General features: G+C 36.7%; 1 protein-coding gene across 1 annotated transcript in view; it reads right to left on the reverse strand.

The window, feature by feature from the left end:
* Nucleotides 1-299: 299 nt before the first annotated feature.
* LOC149243821 (lipase-like PAD4) overlaps nt 300-26,045 on the reverse strand; it is a 106,260-nt gene continuing 80,514 nt past the window's right edge. The window contains exons 3-4 of the mRNA XM_089371319.1: nt 1,719-2,338; nt 300-1,211 (exon numbers count right to left, since the gene is read on the reverse strand). Of these exons, the coding sequence (XP_089227445.1) occupies nt 774-1,211; nt 1,719-2,338 (1,058 nt within the window). The 3' untranslated portion in view covers nt 300-773. The remainder of the gene's footprint in view (nt 1,212-1,718; nt 2,339-26,045) is intronic.

Consider the following 26,045-nt stretch of genomic DNA (forward strand, 5'->3'; position numbering starts at 1 on the left):
TAAACAAACTTTATCCAACGGCCGGAGTGTTTTTACTCCAACATGAGGACGCACATTTATGAAAAATCAGAATTGCTCCAGAGGAAAAAGTTAATTCTTCTTGGAAAGTGAGAAGCAAAATATACATAAAAATCAAAATATCACAGTTATTCAAAAATAAAGCTATTGGGAGAAGCTCCTCTTCTTGATAGAGGAAGCAACTTCATTGGAAAATGGCTTTTAGTTGGAGGTAGAAACAGAAATTGCATATATAAAGCAAAACAAGCAATCTAATTAGCAGAAGACCCTCTTCCTTGAATCTCGAAAACAATACAAGCAACCTAATCAGAAGATCGAGTTTTTTTTCATTCAGATAACCTGCAACTTTGAAACTTTCCCATTATCTGACATAAAGGAGAGCTCCATTCAGGGCAAGATCATGTTCTAAACAACTTTTCCATTCAAATAACCTGCAACGTTTCCATTTTCTGACATAAAGGAGAGCTCCAATCAGGGGATTGATTTTTCTTATACTCTTTCCATTCCTCCTACCACATCTTGAACCTGCTTCAGTGGAAGAAAACATCTCGAGAAATGCTGAGATCGTTTTCCATCTTTGTTACATACTCTTCAAACTTTTCAAGCTTGTTTAGGCTTTCGTGTTGGCCTTGTTTTAGATTTTCCAGGTCTTTCCAAGCCTCTTCTACACGTGCCCAAAGGCACGAATCCGGGGTGAGGGATGTACGCTTTGTGCGGGGTCGTTGCCCTTTTGAACCGCGAGCTTTTTCTTTCGCTTACATCCATTTCTGAAGAACTTTATGGCGATTGTGTCTTCCATCTGAAAAATAGTTGCCATTGCTGTTATTGCGATAATAATATGCAATATCCAGAGGCTCCACCAGTTTTCTATATGTATTGCCAGCATTTATCCACTTATTTTGGGATTCGAAATCACTTGGCAACTCATGAGCCTCCCATTTTTCAATAATATCATCCCAAAACCCGCCAAGCCTTTGCCTACGCAAATTAGCATCGATATCCCTCTTGTCAAGTCCCTTGAAGGTATCATAATATCTGATGCCACCGTTCTTCTCACAACCCTCTTTATACCATTCAATCTCTGCCATAAGACTTTGGTTCAGGCTTAACTCAATAGCTAGCCTATCAACATTTGTGTTATACCTGTTTTCAGTTTCTCCAGCTTTTCGTAGGGCAAGCTGTGCATGATCATTCTGCACAAAATTATGATCACCAATTCAACAACATTTCAAACAAGGATTACTGTGCCTGAAAATAAAATTCAAAAGAGCAGCAGGGATGATCAATACAACGCTACAGTAAAATCTTATATCAGATCTTATACAATAATAAACTAGCATGAAGAAAGCTGAAAAGGCCAGCCTAAGAATGTTGTTCCATCTCGAGAAGGGAGGTGCTCTACAGCCATGGTGGGGGATCCCTTTGTGTGAATTTGTGGCTTTATATCAAATGAGGCCCAATAATATCATCGTATCCAACTTTGCACTCACTTGACTACTAAAATTAATGGATTTAAACTTCTTTTTGAATTTAAACGTATGACTTCTTACAACCAAACACATGTTCATAACCAGTAAGCGCATTCTAGCTATACTTTTATACTTCTCATACATTTTAGACATATTTACTGATATAAAAAAACACATTACATTTTTTTTTGTTCTTTCAAATGTTAATCAAAAAGGAATTTTGGGTATTACCTGAGCTTCAAAACCAATAGCTTCTAATTGCACTGAGATTCCCATCTCGTAAGAGGATTTGGAATCAGGATTGGCAAATCTTTTACCACTTACGGAGTTTTCTATGACATGTTTCAAAACAGAACCATATCCTATATGCTCTGAAAACCAGTCCTGTACAATATTATCAGAAAGCTTTTCATGGCTCTGCATTGTCAAATGAAGCATCATCAAAACGGTCTCAGAATTCTCAATACAAGCTGCGCCATGTTTTGAGCAAAACATACAAGTACCAAAAGGTTTGTATGGGCTTCTCTTTATAACCCCATCTGATCCCCTTGAATCAACTCCATAGTATGCCACTGTAGCAGTATACTGCAGGACACTTTTAAGAAGAGTCCTACAAGCATCTTCAATAGAAACATCAGCGACTTTGCCATGCCAATACGGCAAGATAGCAGTCAAAGGCTCAGCAATGGATTCAACCGGTGCAAGGAGCATCCGAGGAACAATATCACGCTGGGAAATCACATGCAAAAAGTTGCCTTCCCAATTCTCACGACCAACTACTTCAACAAGTCCTTCATTTCCCACTAAAGGGCAACCAAAAGTGATACAAAATGGGAACTTTGCCTTAGGCTCTTTTTAAGTACCCATAATGTAGCCAAGGTTGCAACTGCCCCTCCTAAGCGATGACCCACAAATATAATGGGCTTGAGTTTTTTTTGTTTGGAGTCCATATAAATCTGCAACTGATAGATCATGGAATACATCAACGCAATGTTACTTTTCTCTTTGAATTTCTATAATTTCATTTATTTATTTTTTTGTGAAATTAAAGGTACTAAACAGTTGTATCTAGAAAATCAATTTCCTTGTGTTTGGAAATCTGTTTTCTAGAAAAATACATTCCCACTGCGCTACAAAAATGTTCAAAGGTATATAAGTACATTTGTAATCCATGGACCGATTTGGAAATCAATACAATATCATCAGCGTATAAAAGAAGCTTTATCACAAACTTCCCCAACCTAACACCATCTCCACCTTACAAATTTAGCTACTCTTTATGGAATTATATGATATTATAGTTAACTTTTTAAAGTAAGTGTTCAGATAATATTTTGAAATAGATAATGATTAAAAAAAATATATTTCCTACCAATGAGATAGATATCCTTCATTAAGTTAAAGTAATAAGTTTCTTTGCTAAATGACATTTTATTTAAAATATAAAAAGGTATCAAATTTAATTATTTTTTATTTTAAATAAAAATATTTATTTATTATAAATAAAAAAATACATTATATTATATTTTATTGAATGAAACTTTTTTCTTTAGTGGTTTTCTTAGCCATTAAATTTGATAAGATATTATACATTTAGTAGTAGGGACTAGACCTTGCCTATTTATATAGGTATTTATTTTGTCTGTTTGTGTAGAAATAGCCATTAATTTTGGCACTTTTCTAGTAGAAAGTGGATACTTTATTTATATATTAATTATTATTATTATTATTATTTATCTATATATATATATATATATATATATATATATATATATATATATATATATATAAAAGATACGTTAGGATTCACAATTTTTTCATAGTAATAGCATGTTATTTAGATGTATTTTTGGTGTTATAGTGGTAGCTACGAGGGTTGATTTTGGGTCTTCCTTAGATTAGGCCGTAGCTACCAATTCACCATGTTGTTAAAAAAATAGCATGTTATCTGTGCATTTGATTCTCATTTTATGAATGGTGGTTCACCTTGTTAATCCATGTATACTAAAACTTTATTGTCTATATTGATAATATAAGTTTTGTGGTTAATGGAATTTTATATTGATATAATATTAATTTTATATAAATGTTATTGTATTTATATAAGAATTGTGTATTTAGAGTTATTGTGATGGAAATTCTAATGCTTTCAATTGTCGTCTTGTTCTTAAGAGATTTTTCGCTTTAGGACTATGCTAGTTGCTAAAAATCCCTTCATTTTGTTGTTTTTGCTGCAGATTTGGTAAATAAGGGAGAACTTCTTTTGCAATAGGGTCCTTCCTGCATCTAATCTGAAGTCATTGCTCCAAATCTATTGAACTTTTCGGTCTTTTTGAAGCCAATCTTAGGGGTACTTTCTATATTTAGTTAAAAACCATCGATCTTGTCTTTACACTCGTTGTCATAATTCAAGATCAATCAAGAATCCCCTCCATCTTTATACGACTTCTACACTAAGGTAGGCAACTTCAGGGAAGGAATTAACTCAAATATTACGTCATAGAAAGGAGATTTCAATCTTCTTAGTTTCAAGATTAAATGGTGGTGCCAAAGGCTGGGGTGCACCCTTTACTTCTCAGCCTTAAGGATGCTCTCAAGCCAGGGCTCTGACATCCAACTCCCAAAGAACTCTTAAGGCCAACCTTCATTGCGGATTAGGCAAAAGATATTCCAACTATCAAAGTGGATCATCCTCAATCCAATGATTCTTGCATGGATTATTTGAAGCATGGCATTATTTATTGTTTTAATGGGTTATGGCCATCAACATCTATGCTTCAGGAATGAGTGCATTAGACCTTATCCTCGAATACAAATTTGTTTTTTTGTTCAAAGGGTTTGTTTGTAGTGCATTTTAAAGATCTTTTGGATTATCAAAGGATTTTTTTTATCAAGGACCTTGGTTTTAGGGCCGTGTTGGGCTCTTTTCCTCGGCATGGTTTTATGGTTTTGCCCTCTTTCTATGCTAGCTCTAGTCCAATTTTGGTAAGACTCCCTAATATGCCCCTTCATCTGCTACATCTAGATATCCTAGTTTACATGGGAAACTCACTCGGGCGTTTCATTAAGGTAGACATAGACAGGATTGAGAGGGGTATCGTAATCTTTGCTTTCATCTGTGTTGAATTAGATCTCAACAAATGGTTGTTGGACAAAATCCTCCTCAATTAGACGGCCTTTATTTTTTCGCAACTGGTGGACTACGAAGACACATCTTTCTACTGCAAGATCTTTCAACAACCCAACCATCTACAAAATGTTTTCCCCTCTTATCAAGGACTCTCTCCCCATCCATATGCTAAGAATATGTCATGAGGATGGCAAGATCCAAAAGACCCAAAAGGAGCTAAGAATTCTTCAACTTATAAGCTAGATAACATGCATCAACAAAAAGCTTCTGCAACTAAAACAAGTCCTTCAGCCTTAGCTCAACCACATGCAATGCCATCTCATCCCTTAGATGTTGGGATCCACCCCTCAAATGGAGACGCAAGAGACACAACTATGGTCTTGGATTCGTTAATGAGCACGAGCAAAGGCTTCCATGAATCAAATCACTCAAATAGTGATAAGGAAATAACTAATATCACAGAACCCCTGAATTTGGAATTGGCTCAAGGAAATGTAGTAATTGTGTCCTCTATATATATTCCTGACAATTCCTTGGAATGTATTGATGTTTGTAAGAAAAAAGAAAAAAAGGACCTTCGAAAAAACCCATGATCATTCCTAAGCTCAATTATCAGGACAATAATAAATGTATTGGCATTGTTAATTTTAGGTAATCTTGTATTTTGGGTTTGGTTTTAGATGGATTCCCCTAGAACTAACTAATCCAAATTTCTCAGTTTTCATGTAATCATGTTAGCTTATCTTTTGATATTGGATTTGGTTGGTTTCGCCTGGGATTGGGCAAGCCAAATTTCCTAGTGAGCATGTAATTAATTGATGAGAATATAATACAATTTTTAATATATATATATATATATATAGAGAGAGAGAGAGAGAGAGAGAGAGAGAGATACAATCATACACACATGCATACACACATACATATCCTAGTAAGATAACATCAACTAATCCTAGTGTGATTGTTTATTTTATCTGACTAGGATATGTATGTGTGCATGCATGTGCGTGTGACTTCTTATCACACACGCATGCATGCATGCACACACAGTCAAACAAAAAAAACAATCACATGTGTGTGTGAGAGAGAGATTGTTTATTTTATTTGACTAGGATATGTATGTGTGCATGCATGTGTGTATGCACTTGTTTATAACAATTAAAAAGGATGCATATCATTGAATAAATTTATGAATTGCGTATTATCACGTTCAGTGGAATGTTACTTGATATCATTTTCATTAATTATGGATTGAATGATTCAATATGATGTTTTTTTGGAACTAACGAGTATATTGAGAAATGATGAGTGTAAATTTATGATCTCGTGATTGTTTATATATATATATATATATATATGAGATTGTTTATTTTATCTAACTAGGATTTGTATGTGTGTATTGTTTATATCAATTGAATAGGATGCATATCATTAAATGAATTTAAGAGTGGAATGTTACTTGATATCATTTTCATTAATTATGGATTGAATGACTCAATGTGATGTTTTCTTGTGGAACTAACAAGTATATTGAGAAAATATGAGAATAAATTTATGATCTCATTATGCACATTGAGCTAGGTTATATTTTGGGAGTAATATTAAGAATGTAGCGGAAGCTAGACCTAGGGAAAGAACTTTTTTTTTGTAAGCTTTAGAAATAAATTTATGTTACGAAGCAAATATTACATTGATAGTTTTTGGTTCCCAAAAACTCTGTGGGATCCCATAAACAAATAGACTAAAGAAACCATATTCCCATGATCCTGAATTTATCCAAAAAATACAACAAGAAAAAATGACTAACGTTCAAATACCACAACCTATTATTAATTACTTGTAATGGTGTGTGTTGGGAAATCAAACAAAACGGTGTGCAAATATAACATATTGAGGCATATTGAAAGCCACAAAACCATAGGAGAAGTAGACATAGCATAAAAAAATGAGGAACCAAGTGCCATAATAGACTACTAATCTACTATAATGACTGGAGAAAGAGCATTGGAGTTCCCTTCTGGTGGAGCTTTTGTTGGTGCATTGATAATAGTTGGGGTGTAAAGTTGTGAGTCTAATCAAGAGTCTAAATCGAACACCACATAACATTCCACCCACGTTCATTTGGTGACAATGTTGAGATTTTTGTAGCTTGGGAGGTACTCCAAGCCTTAAGGATCGAGGATTTGGAGGAAGGAGCTCCACAAGTGGCCTTTTGGGCTTGAAACTTGTTGGGTCGCCAAATTAACATACACTTTCACTCCATTTTCACCTTTATCCTCATTTTGTCACCTCATTTCATCACATTATCATTATATTTCCATTACCATACAGGTTCATATTTTCATTTTCCAAAGTTATTTATTTTATGTATTTAAAGTGAATTCATGATTAAAAGTTAGAAAATAACATGTATTTGCCTATACCTAAAGGTGGAATGAGTTTGGTGACATGTGTAGGTGATTTGGAAGGTTCCAAGACACTCTTATGTGGCCTCCAAGACTCAAATTCGAATTTTCTTGAAGATTTGAAGGAGATTTGGGATAGTGGTCAAGCATATCTCATGGAGAAAAATCATGGATAAAGGAATATGTGTCTCATATTGGTTGTAACCATATGAAGGATTTCTGAATGTAGGAGGGATTAATGGATCTCCATTAATGAGTTAGTTGCTTATGTTTTTGTATAAATAGGAGCACCTCATCCATTCTAAAGAGAGGACTCTTGGAGCATGTATCCTAACTTATGATGTAATAGAATAAAGTTTTCTTTCTACAATTTTAGATATAAATTGTGTTAATGTAGTATATGAATTTATGGAATAGTTTGTCACTTTGCTCTTAAGAGAATTGAGCTCACTCTAAAAGGATCAAAGAAACATTTTATTTCATTATAGATTTTATTTTCATTTAATTACTTATATGTTTGAAGATTTTTCATTATTAATGAATGAATTTTAGTTTAAATCTTATCAGCATATGAAAGGAAAAACAAGGGTCTAGGTTAGGCTCTCTTCCATTTGATATGAGTAATAATTGAAATTCATTCTCTTTTCCTATTTTCTAGTGATTTTCTGAATTTCCAGTTTTCCAACAATGGCATTAATGATGAATGAATTTGTAATGAAGAACAAAAAGGACCTCCTTAGTTAGGAGCCTCTTCGATTAGTTGTTTATGCATCTTAAGCTATTGTCTATTAGTGGTTTTTTTATTTATGTTCATGAAGTAGTATTCTAGAAGAATGACAAATCTGGTTCTCCTAAGTTAGGAGCCACTTCTCCTGCTTATTACATAATGAATTAGAAATTACTTAGTTAAATTTTATATTTGTAATATTCACTTCTAATTAGTTTATAATTGCATTCCCTTCAGTTTCCATAACTTATCTTCTAAAACTGATTATAGTTTCATCTAAGGTCTCATATATTTTGGTTTGATTCTAAGTTTTACAAAGCCCCCGGCTTGACAATTAAATAATAGGAACTTAACAGACAATTAAATCACCCAACGTTTTGGCGTCGTTGCTGAGGAAGCAAACTTAGATATAACTAAGTTAGGAGGATTGTTTAGAAAACATTTTCTTTTAAGGTCATTTTCACTTGGGGTTAGATGCATTTAGGAATTTTTTATTTAAGTTTATTTGCATTTTCATATAGAAAACATAGAACATTAAAATCAAAAACCCCCATTCATTAAAAAAAAAAAACCAATTGTAAAAACAAGATATGAAGAGCTTTGTGCTATGACAGTTGAAGGAAATGAAAAAACTAAATATCACATTCAAATTTGGTTTCAACTAGTTGGTCTTCATGATCATGTCCAGGAACTCAATAGGGTTTACTTTTCAAACTTGGATATGAATCTACTCATGATTTTGTTGCGCAAATGGATGCATTGGCAATTCTCTTATACTTAAGAGAATGTTTAATTTCCTTTTCAATAGAATATGACTAAAAAAAAACAAGTTTTTGTGATTTTTACGATAAATTTGAAATTTTGTGGTGTAGTAAGAACCACCCATTTACTAACCCTTGGCAGGAAAAATTTGCAATAAAACAAACAATTGTGAACGAGGAGCACAAGCAAAGGTGGAAGAATGATAGTTTCATGTAAGAGATCGATTCTTTTCATTTTTATTTTTGCATCCAAATTTTAAGAGATGAATCAACTAATAAAAACTTGAGTATGCTCTCCTCCTACACTTTGTGTGACCTGGAGGATCAGAAAAAAAGAATTTTCATGTTAATATATATTTTGTTAAAAAAACAACAAAAACATTAAAAAAAAACAAAGAAATAATAAAAATAAATAAAAACACAAAAATGAAAATGAGAATAAAGTTAAAAAATAAATAAATAAATAAATAAAAATAAAAATAAAAATAAAAAATCATGGAAGCCAAAGAAACGAATTGCTGCAAATGTTATGTGTGATTTTGAAAAAATTAAAGATAGTTGTGCATTCTCCATATTAAAAAAAAAAAAAAAAAAAACGAATATCACCCGACAGTTATCTAAGTAGAGGTCAAATTCGCAGAGGTTAAAAACATCATTTTTAAAATCCATTTTTGAGAGATTTTTAAGGTTCTCTGGAGCCTTATTTGTCACATTGTGTGAAAAAAATGATTTTCAATTAAATGCAGTCAGCAGCCAAGGCCAAGGCCACAACCATCCAAGGGCCCACACATAGAGCCATGGTCAGCCACCTAGTAGTGTTGCCAAACTGCAGAGAAAAAATTTAATCAATAAACTAAAAAAAAATTGATAAAAATAAAAATTTTAATAATTAAATAACAAAAAAAATATTAATTATTAAGAAAAACAAAAAACAAATAATTATTCTTGCAGAAATTTTCAAGTGATATTTTCTCCATGCTTACAACTTGCAACAAAAAAAAATATAAAAAAATCATAAACATTTCCCAAGCTTTTATAGAATAAAAATTGGTTAAAAAATCCACTTTCTAGGCAAAAAGGATGAGTTCAAAAGATATGAAAAATGATTTGGCAAATATTTTGGAATTCCATTTTCCTAAAAATCTTGGAAAGGATGAATTCAAAAGATATGAAAAATGATTTGGAAAATATTTTGGAATCATATTTTCCTAAAAATCTTGGATTTAGATTGGCCACTTGTCAAGTTGTTGTTTCAATTTTCATTTTTAGAATAATTAAAATTTCCAAAATTCCATTAAATTCATAAATGTGACTTGTGATCTATTGGTAAGTCATTCAAATTGTGTAATGGAGGTCATGAGTTCAAATTTTGTGGGGATTGGAATTTGTTAATTATTCTATAATTTTGACACAACATTAATTAAACAACAATTTTGCCACCACATGGCAGCACAACATTGGCCAATATTGCACATTCATCACCACATCATTAGTCAAACAGTCAACATGTCACATCATCCATTTTCCATGTCACCCACTGCCACATCACTATTACACAGTCACCCTCCATCTGCTAGCTCATTTTTCAACATTGAAACTGGATCAAGAAGAAGAACGATAAGGGTGCTTCATCTACAGGATTATTGTTTTGTAAAATGACTTGAAGAGAATTCTGTAGATCGAAGACTGAATTTTGTAGACATGCGTTTTCATTTCATAAAGTATTTTTATATGATCATGTTTCTTTGAGTCTTGCAGGTACAGAAGTCAACGACATCACAAATTGGAAAATTTTATGTCATGGCTCAGCCAAAGAAGATAGACAAGATTTTTAGATGTAGGAAGGGCGCAATCCTGCAACTGAGAAACCTTATGACAATCTTCATTGTTTCTCCCAAATTCCAAATAAGCACAACTTTATCATACGACATCAGATTTCGACGATTCAAGCGTTGTTGGAAATATCTCGACAAGATATACATAATGAGAAAGATATCATCAAAATTTGAAATATTTAAAGAATGAAGAAATTGCTGACAAGATATAATAGGTAAAATGAGGCACTAGTTTCGACACATGTATAAATTCTTTTGGTTTTTCTTTCATGAATTTGTTTTATTAGTACCAATTCTCAGTTTTTTTGTAAATGTCATAAATAGATAAATTTATCACCTCTCTCTTATGATAAACTTACATTTCATTGTAGAAAAAGTACTAAGTTTTTGCATGTTCCAGGAAGATAAACAAATGACCACAATCAAACGTTGTCTTTTAAAGACCCCATTTCAAGCATGAGGACATGATTTTGGGCAAGCCAAGGGGGAGAATGTCATCATATCTATCAAATCATTGAAAAGCCTCTCAAAGATAACATTTCTTTCACAATAAAATGATCAAAGCAACAAAAAATATGAAACATCAATGCATGAGCACATGATGTCAGATCAGATCCATCACTTGCAAGCCTTTCAGATGCTAGTGTCCCCATTGCATTCTCACTTTTTCAGCCAATAAATTTTTCATTTCATTTTCCTTTTCATGTTTTTAAATAAAACCTTGATCCATTGTCCATTTTCCTTCACAATCATTTTCCTGCCTCACTTTCACTAACCTGTAACCCATCAATAAAAACATTCGGCTCCTCTACAAAGCTTATTCATTCCATTTCGCTTTTCATTTTCCAAGGCTAGAGTCCTTAGTAGTACCTTGAGGCTTGTATGCCTTAATGACAGGCTCTCTCGCGAGCAATCATGGGAATACACCAATGTCCCTTGATCGTTGGATCTTGCAAGTGGCTCGACATCATCTCATCTATTCGCCCTTCACAAGATGTACTTAGGTACCTTGGCACTCATTGACATTAATGGTGAGGTGCCTCGCATTAACGACGTGCATAAATGATCGGTAATCCAATGATTTCTCTTCATGCTCGACATCGACACATTTATTCGTATGACTAGAATTGTACTATCGGTTTTGTAATGATTGAAGACTACATCGTTTCCAAAGTTTGCAGCTGATTAATTTGTCATAACAGAAATAAAGATTCAAACCTTGCCAACAGCAAAGAGAACACAAAAGAAGATCCAAATTCCTTTGTTTACATACTCCATGATCCAACAACATCAGGAGCCACACCCTTCAGTATAGACAATGCATGCACATTAAGGGTAAGTGAAGGTATGTGGTTTTCTAATTTTTAGTCAGGCAATTCCTTAAAATGCTAAAAATTATAACTTTGGAAAGTTCCTCACTTCCTTTTTCACATTGTCATATCTCTAGTTGAAGGGGGAATTCATGTTCATACCTTTCACATTTCGCAATATATATCACATTCATATTCTATTATCACCTTTCATATGTCATATATGTCATTTATACACAGGCCATCCTAACTAACATACTTTTCCAAACAACTACTATTGCATTATGATTCAAAACGTTACATGTTTTGCAAATGATGATCATAGAATGAATGGTTGATTAAATGTTTTCAAAGTCTTTTGATGCAACACAAAAATAACAAAAGTATTGTTACACAAGAACCAATACTAATAAAATTTGGTTGCCACACAAGAACCAACCAAAGTAATATGTTGCAATCAAATATTTTTCAAAAGGACACTTTGCAAAAGGAAAAAAGTTATCAAATGATTATGCGAAGATGAAAGAATAATTAACATCAGCCAAAGTTCATATAAAAGGAAAACAATTCAAAAGATCAAATCATGACTAATGTAAACCAACGCAATAGATTGCATGAGGACATGTAATACCTTAAGTTGGGGGTATGTTGGGCCGTCAGATTAACATACACTTTCACTCCATTTTCACCTTTATCCTCATTTTGTCACGGGTGCATATTTTCATTTTCCAAAGTTATTTAATTTATGTATTTAAAGTGAATTCAAGATTAAAAGTTAGAAAATAACATGTATTTGCTTATACCTAAAGGTGGAATAAGTTTGGTGACATGTGTAGGTGATTTGGAAGGTTCCAAGACACTCTTATGTGGCCTCTTGTTAGAGCCTAGATTGACCTCAGGCTTAAAGGAGGCAATTCTAGGGTAACCACAAACCACGCTTAACCTGGTAGCTAGCCCTACCAGGTTGGGAGAGGGCTCTCTCCTTGTCAATCTCAATCAAGATGACTGGATCATATATGGATTTTAGGCTAGTTATAGTATCTCTAGGGTTTTTGGTTGATTTTGAAGGTTTTTTTGCTGGATCAAATGGAGCAGGCAACTTTGGGTTCGGGAAATCAAGTCAGGAATGTAGGGTGTTCTATGGGGCGAGGTAGGTAGGTGTTTTAGCACTTGGAATTGAGTGAGATGGTAGGTCTAAGACTGGTGAGGAGCTGAGGAGGGCATGCAAAGCTCATGAGTCCTATTCAAACAGCTGAAAACATAAAAAACTAAATGTATCCCCAAGGCAGAGCACTGTTACCAATGTATTCTACCTATCTATCTTGATTTCATTTAGTTTAGAAGAATGAGTTAGATTTTGGCACACATAACACATGAAAAAAACTAATGATAGAAGGAGAAACTATGCAAAAACACATTACCACAAGAATCCCACAAAAATAGGTGCAAATCCTGGTTTATTTCCTTGCCAAACTGCTGTAGAGTTGTACAATGTAGCTCAAGGCATCCAAAAGAGTCCAACCTTTGCTAATGACTGAAAAATACATAATATAGACATCAAACCACCTATGCTAGCCATCAGGGGTCGAATCTATGAGAAGAGGGGTGGTTTCAACCATTTCTAAACTAATAACAGGAATACAGGCAGTGGAATAGCTTACCTCTAAAACCATGGAAACTGATTCATTCATCCCCAAACCACCTCAAAATGATGAATCTACTCTCTATAGTCATTTTACAATTAAATTTACTTAGCATAGCATCATTTACATTCATAAATTCATCCAAGATGAAAGAAAAATTCAACTTGTAGAAAAACGAGGTGAAATTTGATTTTTGAGCAAAACTGGCAAAATTAATCCTATGCACAGCTGCGCCACTAATCCTATGCACAATGCCTTTTCAGACCTAGTTTTGGAGGCCTTCCCCTTGACCAAATTGAGCCCAAGATAGCTCGTTGGAAAGGTCTTCCTGTCTAGTTTCTGGAACATCTTGAATTTTTGCATTTGGAGGTCATTTTCTCCCTCAAAATTGGAATCTCCTAAGGCTACTTCCCGTGTGTCCAAAAAGTGGCAGAGAGGCCATTTTTTGATGGTTTTTCGACCTTTAGGTGATCTATATTTGCTCTAAATTTGCTGAAACTTTCTGCGTTTACTTATTTTTTCATGCTGAATTCAAATATGCAAGCCATTCTTCCAACAAGTGCCCCAATAAAAAATGTAGCGACGGTGGCGCTATGCACCTATTGCAATTTCCTGTGTTGCAAAATTTAAAATTTCAAAATTTCAAAATTTTACCAAAATTTTCCAAAAATTGGTACAAGGCACCCTCATCCACTGCTTTGATGAGATAATGAGGCATTAGCTAGGATTTCCAATTTGTCTTGCTCCTCATTGGCCATTAAGGCCTTCCTCAACCTAGCCTTAAGCTTCCTCATTCTTATGTTGCGGATTTTATTCCGGGTCTTGCAGTGATAGGCCATGTGGCGAAGCCTATTTTTGTCTCTGTTAACCCTCTCTCAATCAACTTCTCCAGGTGTATGTTAATCGCTCAAGACAAATCCCCCTAGGATTCTAAATTTCCTTTGCCTTTTGTCTTCTAACCTTGCCTCTTCGCTGCCTAGTCACCTAGCCTTTTTCATTATTTGTGAACACTTGTGGTGAATGATGAGATATGGTGGATGGATGAAAGATGAGTATGAAGAGATTCTAAGATGAGTAGGTGAGAGGGAATGGGAGTATGAATGGGATTTAGGGAGTGAAGGGTTTGGGGATTTAGGGAGTGAGTATGGTTTTGTATGGTTTTTGGGGATAATGAAAGTGGGAAAATGGGAATAGGGAAATTGTATGAGGGGGATGGGGTTTGGGAAATAGATAAATGGGAATAGGTTTTAGTCTAGGAATGATGGTGAGGGCAGGGTAAGCAAGCAATGGAGTAATGATGAAGATTATGTCTTACCCTAGAAACTAGGGTTTCACTTTTAAAAATGCTAACAAACCAACTCTAGAAAATCAAACCCTAGCTCAAGTGATATGGTAGTGGAACTTACTTGCAAGAAGGTGGAATGAATGATTTTGAAAGAAATCTACAAATGTGGAGCTTCACTGAGCAATCTGGAGCGTGACTGCACAGGTGCGCAACGCTCCAGACAGTTGCACATCACCGATCATATGTGCAGTGCCCGTGTAAAAATACACAGTGGAGAAAGCCCAGGTGTGCAGCGCCTATCCTATGGCAACGCCGGGATTAGGTGCACAGTGCCTATCTTATGCGCAGAGCTGGATTAGGTGTGTAGCACCTTTTTTCAGGAAACTTTTGGAGGCCTTCCCGGTGTCCAAATTCGGCTCGGGATAGCTCGTTGGAAACATTGTTGAGTCTACTTTCCAAGACATCTTAAATTTTTTCAATTTGGAGGTCATTTTCCCTATCCAAATTCAAATCTCCCAAGACTAGTCAAAATGTGCAAAATGAGGTTGCCTAAATGAAGAGTGTTGTTACAGTCAACTTTTGAAGGTCTTCGTCAACTTAAAATTGATCTCATGATAGCTCATTGTAAATCTCTTTGTGTGTAGATATCATTTTACTCATCAAGCAAGTCATTTGGACAACCAGGCTAGGAGAAATCTTGATTTTCCCAAGGTCACTATAGAGGTGCAATAACTCTCCTGAGGCAACTTGTATTTTTGACATTTCTCTCAAACTATGAAACCTGTGTAAAAACTAAAAGAGGATTTTCTTATTGGGCCAATGATGGAAAAAAAACTCTCTCACTTTTGTCAAATTAATCTTCTATTTCTCAGAAACATCATTTGAGTAAAACCTATCCTGATGTGTGGAACAGGGGATTTGTAGAAATGAAGGGAAATGAAGGGGATAAGGGGCTTCTAAATTCTTGAGAAAAGTTTTCGAAGTAGGGAGGGATGTTAGGAAGCAGGGGAAAGTTTAATTTCAAAGATTTAGTGAGAGGAAGGGGTCCAAAAGGGCAAACCATAGGTATAGGCTAGAAAATTGTCAAATTGTAGCAATAAGCTAGGGTTTGTGGGAAAATGATGAATTTGAGGGATATCAGTGATGGGAAGTGTTTAAGAAGGTACATTAAGGATAGGGGAAGGTGTATGAGCATCAGGATACAATTTTTGTTGATGATTTGACCATCCAAGAGAAATTGCCTTCAAAACACTAGGAGAGGGAAATGACCCTTAGCTAAGCACAACTAAAGCACGAACAAGGTGTAAAATGACCCATTGGAACCCTAAATGATGGTGACAACTCTTTGGATGATGGTACACTCAACTGAATGGTGACATGCAATGATACTTAAAAAAATTTGGAAGGAGCGAAAACAATCCTAGACCTAATACCTAGTGGCCAAATTTTACTTGAAGACTCACTCAAATGACAAAATTTGACTTTGACACCCTAAGACCACTTTGTAAGAACATGTTTGATCGCTGGTGGAAGGCTTCAAAGACTGACACTAACATTGGCTCCATTGGGGATGGTAGCTCCTTGGAGGTGCCAAGAACACCGTATACCAACTAGCCTTATCCATTGGGCATGGAGTCAAAAACTCAAATTGAAATTACATGAATAAATTCTAATGACTCAACGACCCAAACTAACTTGAAACTGACTCAATACTATAACACAACTGCCAAACTAGAAAATATGCTCAAAATTGAGCTTATTTAGTAAAACCTACTCTAACTTTCCATTCATCACCTGATTAAGTGAAATGAAACAACCAATGCAACCAAGTAAGTATTCCAGCTGCTGTTTGAATTCTTCGCAAGTGCTTTCTTATCAACAACAAGAGAGAACTACTAAAAGGCAACTCCCATGAAAACTTGTAAACAAATCCGTTTAATAATATGGATTCTCTATCTGACTCCGAAAATACTACATAAGCATCTTGAAATTCATGTGCATTGGGACTTAGCTCACCCAATGGATTACTTTGCTTCTTCTCATACCATGAATGCAAACTTTTATCTGAGCTTTGTGATGAGATTCCTGCTGAAAATGACAAAGAAACCGGCTGCCGAATCAAATTTGTATCAATACTTGTTTCAAGCTCACAGTTAGCTAATGGAGAAAAGCTTTGACTATGGACATCATCCAATACATCAGCTATTGGATCGTGAAAAACTTGAAAAGACTGTTGTAACCCATTTTCTATTGGTTCCAATGAGATTACATGATTTTCTACAAGCTGCTCATTTGAAGATATACTATGCAAATTTCCCTTCAAAAACTGAAATGATTCAAAATAGAATGGTACAGAATCATCTTGCATCATTTTATCATATGTTCCAGCTTCCAAGTTTTCATTTGCAATTTGAAAATCAATGGCATTCGGTGGCTGCAAATCTAGATACAAGAAGTCTTGAACAAGGATCTCATTGCCCTCTGGATGGTCCAGATCAAAACTTATCGACGGTTGATTTCTGATTGAATGAAAGTTGTCTCTGATGAACTAAAACACAGAAAAACAAAGAGGCAAAGATCCTTCACTTACTCCAAAAGTTGCTACACTTTCCTCCTCACTTCCATAGCTGATATGCAATGGTTGATCACTGTATTTGAGCTGTTGAAAGTGAACTTCCTCCTTCCACACACTAACTGCTGATTTGTTGGCAAGACTAGCTTCTGTTTGGAGTCGCCAACATAATCATCATCATACTAATCAAACTGAGGAAAATCATCAATATAAAACACATGATCAAGAATACATTTCAGGTCAACAGCTCTCTCTTCTCCAAGATGGCCTATAAAACAATCATTATCAGATCTGTGACAACTGGGATAAGAAAGAAAATGTTTTGGATCAGCCACTTGTTCTTCTTCAATCAACGAGCCATGGTCTTGAAAATCATACGCATTGCTTGTGGTGATCTTTTGCATCATCTCTTCCACAACATTTACCAAAAAGTCGAGCTTTACCTCTAAAGATGTCGATTCCTTGGGATCTATGTCCTTCATATTTTCTCCCTTCAACTTTGCCTTCTGATCAACAGATTAGCCTCTACATCTACTGCACTGTTCTGCATCTCTTTGAGTGTTGCAAGGTTCCTTTCCCTCAGTTGAAACTCCATTTCCGGATCAAAGGCTTCCGGGTAGTGTAAGAGTGTGGATCCATGAGGAGGCCTTATATTAACTAACATCGAAAAATAGACTTGGTTAAACCTGGCAAAAAATTGTTGTACTGTCTCCCCTGGCAGTGTTTTCAGCTGGTTATATTCTTCTATAATCAAGAAATGGTTTTGTTTGACCATCCACCTGTCGAGGAAAACTTTGACAAACTGCTGGAAATCTGAGATGCTCGCATCGGGCTGGGTTTTGAACCAACTCTTGACTTTGTCTTGCAAAGAAAGAGCAAAAATCCTAATACTGACATCCTCTTCATCAACTTCAAAAAGGTCAAGAAAATACTCAAAATTCAGTACATGTCTCTCAGCAGTGACATTGTCACGGTCACCATCAAATCTTGCTAGATATAGGTAATAATTTTTACGGAAAGCATGGGATATGGGAGGTAAAATTAGAGGCTTGTATCTATCTAGAATTTTACAAGGTATTGGAATATGTACAGAAGGTGTAGAATCAATTTTAGTCTCTTTAGGCTCATCAGTTTGAAGACGGTCATCATGAGATTCAAAAGAATGGTTTTGATCAAGATCAAAGGCATGCGAGCATTTTGTATTCACAATCTTCAAAGGGAAGGAATCAAATGTAGGTCTAAGATCTTTTCTCGAATACAGTATACTTCGTAAAGCCTTCTTGACATTCTCGGGAAAAGAAAAGAAATAATTTATAACAAAGAACATGGTGTCTTGGATTAAATTCCAACTTGAATACCTAATCTTTCCATATTGTCCGTTCATGTTTCTGCTGGTCAGGTTCATCCTTTAGTGGATTCCTTGGATCTGATCTCGAAACTGATTTAGAGTCGCCAGGTGAATGATTTCAGCCTTCTGGTGTCTAATCGTTGTCCATCATCAACAATCAGATCTAAACTTGATACATTTTACTGAGGAACATAAAACTACTTCCCCAGTGGAGTCACCACTATGTTAGAGCCTAGATTGGCCTCAGGCTGAAAGGAGGCAATTCTAGGGTTACCACAAACCACGCTTAACCCGGTAGCTAGCACTAACAGGTTGGGAGAGGGCTCTCTCCTTGTCAATCTCAGTCAAGATGACTAGATCAGATATGGATTTTAGGCTAGGTATAGTAGCTCTAGGGTTTTTGGTTGATTTTGAAGGTTTTGTTGCTGGATCAAATGGAGCGGGCAGCTTTGGGTCCGGGAAATCAAGTCATGAATGTAGGGTGTTCTATGGGGCGAGGTAGGTAGGTGTTTTAGCACTTGGAATTGAGTGAGATGGTAGGTCTAAGACTAGTGAGGAGTTGATGAGGGCATGCAAAGCTCATGAGTCCTCTTCAAACAGCTGAAAACATCAAAAACTAAATGTATCCCCAAGGCAGAGCACTGTTACCAATGTATTCTACCTATCTATCTTGATTTCATTTAGTTTAGAAGAAGGAGTTAAATTTTGGCACACATAACACATGAGAAAAACAAATGACAGAAGGAGAAACTATGCAAAAACACATTACCACAAGAATCCCACAAAAATAGCAGCAAATCCTAGTTTATTTCCTTGCCAAACTACTGTAGAGATGTACAATGTAGCTCAAGGCATCCAAGAGAGCCCAACCTTTGCTAATGACTGAAAAAATACATAATATGGACATCAAACCACCTATTCTAGCCATGAGGGGTCGAATCCATGAAAAGGTGGTGGTTTCAACCATTTCTAAACTAAGAACAGGAATATATGCAGTGGAACAACTTGCCTCTAAAACCATGGAAACTGATTCATTCATCCCCAAACCACCTCAAAATGATGAATCTACTCTCTAGAGTCATTTTACAATTACATTTACATATAATAGCATCATTTACATTCATAAATTCATCCAAGATGAAATAAAAAGTCAACTTATAGAAAAACTAGGCAAAATTAGATTTTTGAGCAAAACTGACAAAATTGATCCTATGCGCAGTGCCACTGATCCAATGCGCAACGCCATTTCAGACCCAGTTTTGGAGGTCTTCCCCTTGACCAAATTGAGCCCGAGATAGCTCGTTGGAAAGGTATTCCTATATAGTTTCTGGAACATCTTGAATTTTTTCATTTGGAGGTTATTTGCCCTCTCAAAAGTGGAATCTCCCAAGGTTGCATCCTATGTGTCCAAAAAGTGGCAGAGAGGCCATTTTTCGATGGCTTTTTGACCTTTAGGTGACCTAGATTTGCTCCAAATTTGCTGAAATTTTATGGGTTTGCTTATCTTTTCATGCTGAATCCAAACATGCAAGCCATTCTTCCAACAAGTGCCCCATTCAAAAGCGCAACGCCACCTATTGCAATTTCCTATGTTGCAAAATTTAAAATTTGAAAATTGCAAAATTTTACCAAAATTTTCCCAAAATTGGTACAAGGCACCCTCATCCACTACTTTGATGAGCTAATGAGGCATCCGCTAGGATTTCCAATTTGTCTTGCTCCTCATTGGCCATTGAGGCCTTCCTCAACCTAGCCTTAAGCTTCCTCATTCTTATGTTGCAGATTTTATTCCGGGTCATGCAGTGATAGGCCATGTGGCGAAGCACCTTTTTTTCTCTGTTAACCCTCTCTCAATCAACTTCTCCAGGTGCATGTTAACCTCTCAAGAAAAATCTCCCTAGGATTCTCAATTTCCTTTGCCTTTTGTCTTCTAACCTTGCCTCTTCGTTACCTAGTCACCTGGCCTTTTTCATTGTTTGTGAACACTTGTGGTGAATGATGAGATAGGGTGGATGGATGAAAGATTAGTATGAAGAGATTCTAGGATGAGTAGGTGAGAGTGAATGGGAGTATGAATGGGATTTAGGGAGTGAAGGGTTTGGGGATCTAGGGAGTGAGTAGGGTTTTGTATGGTTTTTGGGGATAATGAAAGTGGAAAAATGGGAATAGATAAATGTATGAGGGGGATGGGGTTTCAGAAATAGATAAACGGGAATAGGGTTTAGTCTAGGAATGATGGTGAGGGTAGAGTAAGCAAGCAATGGAGTGATGATGAAGACTGTGTCTTACCCTAGAAACTAGGGTTTCACTTTTAAATGCTAACAAACCAACTCTAGCAAAGCAAACCCTAGCTCAAGTGATATGCTAGTGGAACTTACTTGCAAGAAGTTGGAATGAATGATTTTGATGTTGGGTTGTGTTATATTCTTTCCACGTAGTTAATAGGGGGTTTGAAGGGCACCAGTAACCCCACTTTATGGGGTCCAGGGCAGCGCCCCGGAAAATTTTGGTTTTGGACCCTATGTTAGGTTGGGCGGACCCACCTATGGTTTTGTGGATGATTTTTGCACATGTTTTTTGGACACGATGGTTTTTGCTCCATGGTATTGGATGCTTCAGCATGTATAAATATGTATTGTAACATTGAAAGGAACATAATGAAAAATCAAGCTGGTAGTCCCGATTTTGGGATCCAGGGGAAAATCTCTGTGTATATGTGTTTTATGTGTTATGATCTTGCATTGTTTATTTTCTGTGCTTTAGAATTCGTATGCAAGTAATTTTTGTACGGGGTTAAAACCTACATTTGGTATCAGAGTTGTTTTAGCTTTAAGGGGACGCCTTTGTTGCTGAGGGGTTTCACTCAGGCCTGTGGTAGACCCTTTTCAGTTGGAGATCTGCAAGATCGATTCTGGTGGTGAAAGAAGATGGCGAGCATTGGAAAGACAGAGATCGAGAAATTTAATGGTCAGAGTTTTGAGTTGTGGAACCTCAAGATGGAGGATCTGTTGGTGGATAAAGACCAGTGGATCGCGGTAGATCTGGGTACTAAACCAACGGGAGTGCCCGATGAAGAATGGAAGAATTTGGATCAGAAGGCAAAGAGCACAATACGATTGTGTGTCTTAGATTCAATATTGCTGAATGTATCAGGGGGAGCTATGGCGAAGGCTTTGTGGGACAAGTTAGGGACTTTGTACCAATCTAAGTCTCTAGTGAATAAACTGTTCCTGCGGAAAAAGCTGTATAACCTGAGGATGAAAGATGGAGACTCAGTGACAGAGCATCTAAATGCATTTAATACTGTGGTAAGTCAGTTAGCATCTGTTGATATTAAAATTTCAGATGAAGATAAGTGCATCAGTTTGTTGTGTTCTCTACCAAATTTGTGGGATAGTCTGGTTATTGCAATAGGTAGCAATGCAACTGCCTTGCATTTTGATGAAATAGTCTCATCCTTGCTGACGGAGGAGATGAGACGGAAAAATATGAAGAGCCAAAATGGCGATGCCTTGTCTGTACGAGGGCGGACCCAGAACAGAAACAAAAATAAGTCATCAAGTGGGAGATCGAAATCTAAAGGGAGATCTAAATCTCCAGGAAAACCTGTAAAGGTGGTGTGCTGGAAATGTGGAAAGGAAGGGCACTACAAGAGGGACTGTAAATCTAAAGCTCCTGACAAAGGAAAGAGATCTGATGAGGCTCCTTCTGCAGAGGCGAAAACCACCTCAGATGAAGGTGGGGATGTGTACTTGGCTTCTTCAAGTACACATGTAGATCACGAGGCATGGTTGATTGACTCAGGTGTGTCCTTTCACTTCACTCCCCATAGAGAGTGGTTCTGCAAGTATGAGAAATATGATGGTGGTGATGTCTTCTTGGGGGATGACAGGAAAGCTAGAATCGTTGGTCGCGGAAAAGTAAAGTTGAAGTTGCAAGGTGGAAGGGTTAGAACGCTTCCAGGTGTTCTACATATTCCTGCATTAGAAAGAAATCTGATTTCTGTTAGCAAGCTAGATGATGCAGGTGTAAAAATAGTGCTCGAGAAGAATACCTGCAAGATGGTTCGGGGAGCACTGGTATTGATGCAGGGAGTTCAGATTGGAACTCTGTACAAGCTACAAGGTAGCACTGTTATTGATGGGTGCAATAGTTCTGTGGTTCCTGAAAGTGGAGCAGAAAATCTAGTGGTCTTTGGAGAGAATACCATGCTGTGGCATCAAAGGCGTGGACATATTGGAGAAAAGGGCCTTTGGATACTTCATGGTAAAGGTATGGTAGAAGGTATGAGTAATAGCTCTCTAGATTTTGATTTCTGTGAAAAGTATGTATATGGGAAGCAGAATCGGGTGAGTTTCCCCTCTGGGAGTAAGAGGGCAAAACAAATATTAGAACTTGTGCACAGTGATGTGTTTGGACCTGTGAAGGTTCCATCACTGGGTAAGTCTGTGTACTATGTATCATTTATAGATGACTTCTCAAGGAATACATGGATATATTTCCTTAAGAAGAAATATGAAGTCTTTGACAGGTTTAAAGAATTTAAGGCTCTGGTGGAAAACTAGATAGAGAAGAAGATAAAGGTGCTGAGGACAGATAATGGTGGAGAGTTTTGCAGTAAGGAATTTGAAGAAGTCTGTAAGAAGTGTGGTATAGTATGGCAGAAGACTACTCCATATACACCTCAGCAAAATGGAGTTGCAGAAAGAATGAATAAGATGTTGATGGAAAGGGCAAGAAGCATGCTCAGTGGTGCCGGGTTAGGACAGGAATTCTGGGCAGAGGCAGTGGATACTGCATGTTACCTAGTCAACAGGTCACCTTCAGCAGCGTTGGGGGATAAGACTCCACAAGAGATATGGACTGGTAAGAAACCCTCTCTTTCACATCTGAGGGTGTTTGGATGTGATGCATATGTACATGTTCCAAAGGAGAAATGAACCAAGTTGGATAGTAAATCTGAAAAGTGCATCTTTATTGGGTATAAGGATGGTTTAAAGGGTTATAAGCTTTTGAACCCAGTCACACGGAAGGTTGTGTATAGCCGAGATGTTGTGTTTAGAGAAGTGAAAGATGTTATTAAACATGAAGTCCAATGAAAGGAACCTGAGAAGATAGAGTTTGAGCTAAAGGAGTAAGAATCAGACTCTACAATAGAGGAGGAATCAGAAGATGAAGAGCCACAAACTCTGGCTATGAGAAGATCAGTTTGAGAAAGAAGGCAGCCCAAAAGGTATAGTCCATATGCTTTCTGTTCAAATTTTTCTTTATCTATTACTGACGATTATCCCAAAACTGTGAAGGAAGCAGTAGATTCAGAGGATGGAAAACTCTGGAAAGAGGCCATGGTTGATGAAATGGCATCTTTGCACAAAAATGAGGCTTGGGATCTGGTGGAGTTGCTGGCTAGAAGGAAACCCATTGCTAGCAAATGGGTGTTCAAAAAGAAGACAAATGAAGAAGGAAAAGTGGAGAAATACAAAGCTCGGTTGGTAGCAAAAGGTTATTCCCAGGTGCCACGAATTGATTTTGGTGATATTTTTTCTCCTGTTGCTAAGGTAACTTCTATTAGATTACTTTTATATGTTGCTGCTGCTTTTGATTTTGAGGTAGAACATATGGATGTGAAGACAACGTTTCTTCACGAGGATCTGGAAGGGGAAATCTACATGAAGCAACCTGAAGACTTTACAGCAAAGGGTAAGAAATAACTGGTATGTAAGTTAAAGAAGTCTCTGTATGGGTTAAAACAGTCACCAAGGATGTGGTATCAGAATTTTGATACATTTATACGGGGACTTGGCTTCACCAGAGGCAAAGCAGATCATTGTGTGTATTTTAAATTAATTGGTGACCGTGTTATTTATCTGGTCTTGTATGTGGATGATATGTTGCTGGTTGGAAATGACAAAGAAATTATCCAGGATTTGATGACCCAATTATCCTCCAAATTCGAAATGAAAGATCTTGGTGTTGCAAACTATATTTTGGGCATGGAAATTAAAAGAGATCGGGCAAAGAGGAAGCTCTGGTTAAACCAGAGGAAGTATGTCAAGACAATACTGCAGAGGTTTAATATGCTGGATGGTAAACCGATGAAGGTTCCTATTCATGTAGGTGTGAGGTTATTTGCTGAACAATGTCCCAAGACACAAGAAGAGGAAGAGGACATGTCCCATGTTCCATATGCAAGTGAAATCAGTATCCTGACATATGCAATGGTCTGTACTAGACCAAACATTGCACATGCAGTGGGAGTATTGAGTAGGTTTATGTCAAAACTAGGAAAGGAGCATTAGACAACAGTGAAGTGGGTTTTTAGGTATTTGCGTGGCACTAGTGATTATGGTCTGTGGGTTTTTAGGTATTTGCATGGCAATGAACCCTGCATATCATTCAAGGACAAAGCACATTGATGCTCAGTATCACTTTGTGAGGGATATGATAGAAGACAAAAAGGTGTTGCTGGTAGAGGTGGACACTTTGAAGAATATTGTAGATGCATTGACAAAATCTATGAGCTCTAAGAAGTTCTCTTGGTGTAGAGAGACAATGGGCATTTCAGGGCTGGGAAAATGACTAAGCTCTCTTGTGCCCCCCTGTGGAAAGAAAACAACAAGTGGGAGAATGTTTGGTTGTGTTATATTCTTTCCACGTAGTGAACAGGGGATTTGAAGGGCATCGGTAACCCCACTTTATGGGGTCCGAGGCAGCGCCCTGGAAAATTTTGGTTTTGGACCTTATGTTAGGTTGGGTGGACCCACCTATGGTTTTGTGCATGATTTTCGCACATGTTTTTTGGACGCAATGGTTTTCGGTCCATGGTATTGGATGCTTCGGCATGTATAAATATGTATTGTAACATTGAAAGGAACATAATGAAAAATCAAGCTGGTAGTCCCGATTTTGGGATCCAGGGGAAAATCTATGTGTATATGTGTTTTATGTGTTATGATCTCTCATTGTTTATTTTCTGTGCTTTAGAATTCATATGCAGGTAATTTCTGTACGGGGTTAAAACTTACATTTGAAAGAAATCTGCAAATGTGGAGCTCCACTGGGCAATTTGGAGCTTGACTACATAGGTGCGTAGCACTCCAGATAGGTGCACAGCGCCTATCCTATGCCTAGTGCTTGTGTAAAAATACACAGTGTAGAAAGCCCAGGTGCGCAGCGCCTATCCTATGCGCAGCGTCGGGATCAGGTGCGCAGTTCCTTTTTGCTGGCAACTTTTGGAGGCCTTCCAGGTGTCCAAATTGGGCGCGGGATAGCTCGTTTGAAAGAATGTTGAATCTACTTCCCAAAAAATCTTGAATTTTTCAATTTGGAGTTCATTTTCCCTATAAAAATGCAAATCACCCAAGACTGGTCAAAATGTGCAAAATGAGGCTGCCTAAATGAAGAGTGTTGTTGCAGCCAACTTTAGAAGGTCTTCCTCAACTCCAAATTGAGCTCATGATAGCTCATGGGAAAGAAAATTGTGTCTAGTTATCATGTTACTCATCACACAAGTCATTTGGCCAACCAAGATAGGAGAAATCT

This window comes from Pinus tabuliformis, chromosome 8 (genome assembly GCF_031772625.1).
Source record: "Pinus tabuliformis cultivar Carrire ecotype Pingquan chromosome 8, CPIR1, whole genome shotgun sequence".
Lineage (NCBI taxonomy): Eukaryota > Viridiplantae > Streptophyta > Pinopsida > Pinales > Pinaceae > Pinus > Pinus tabuliformis.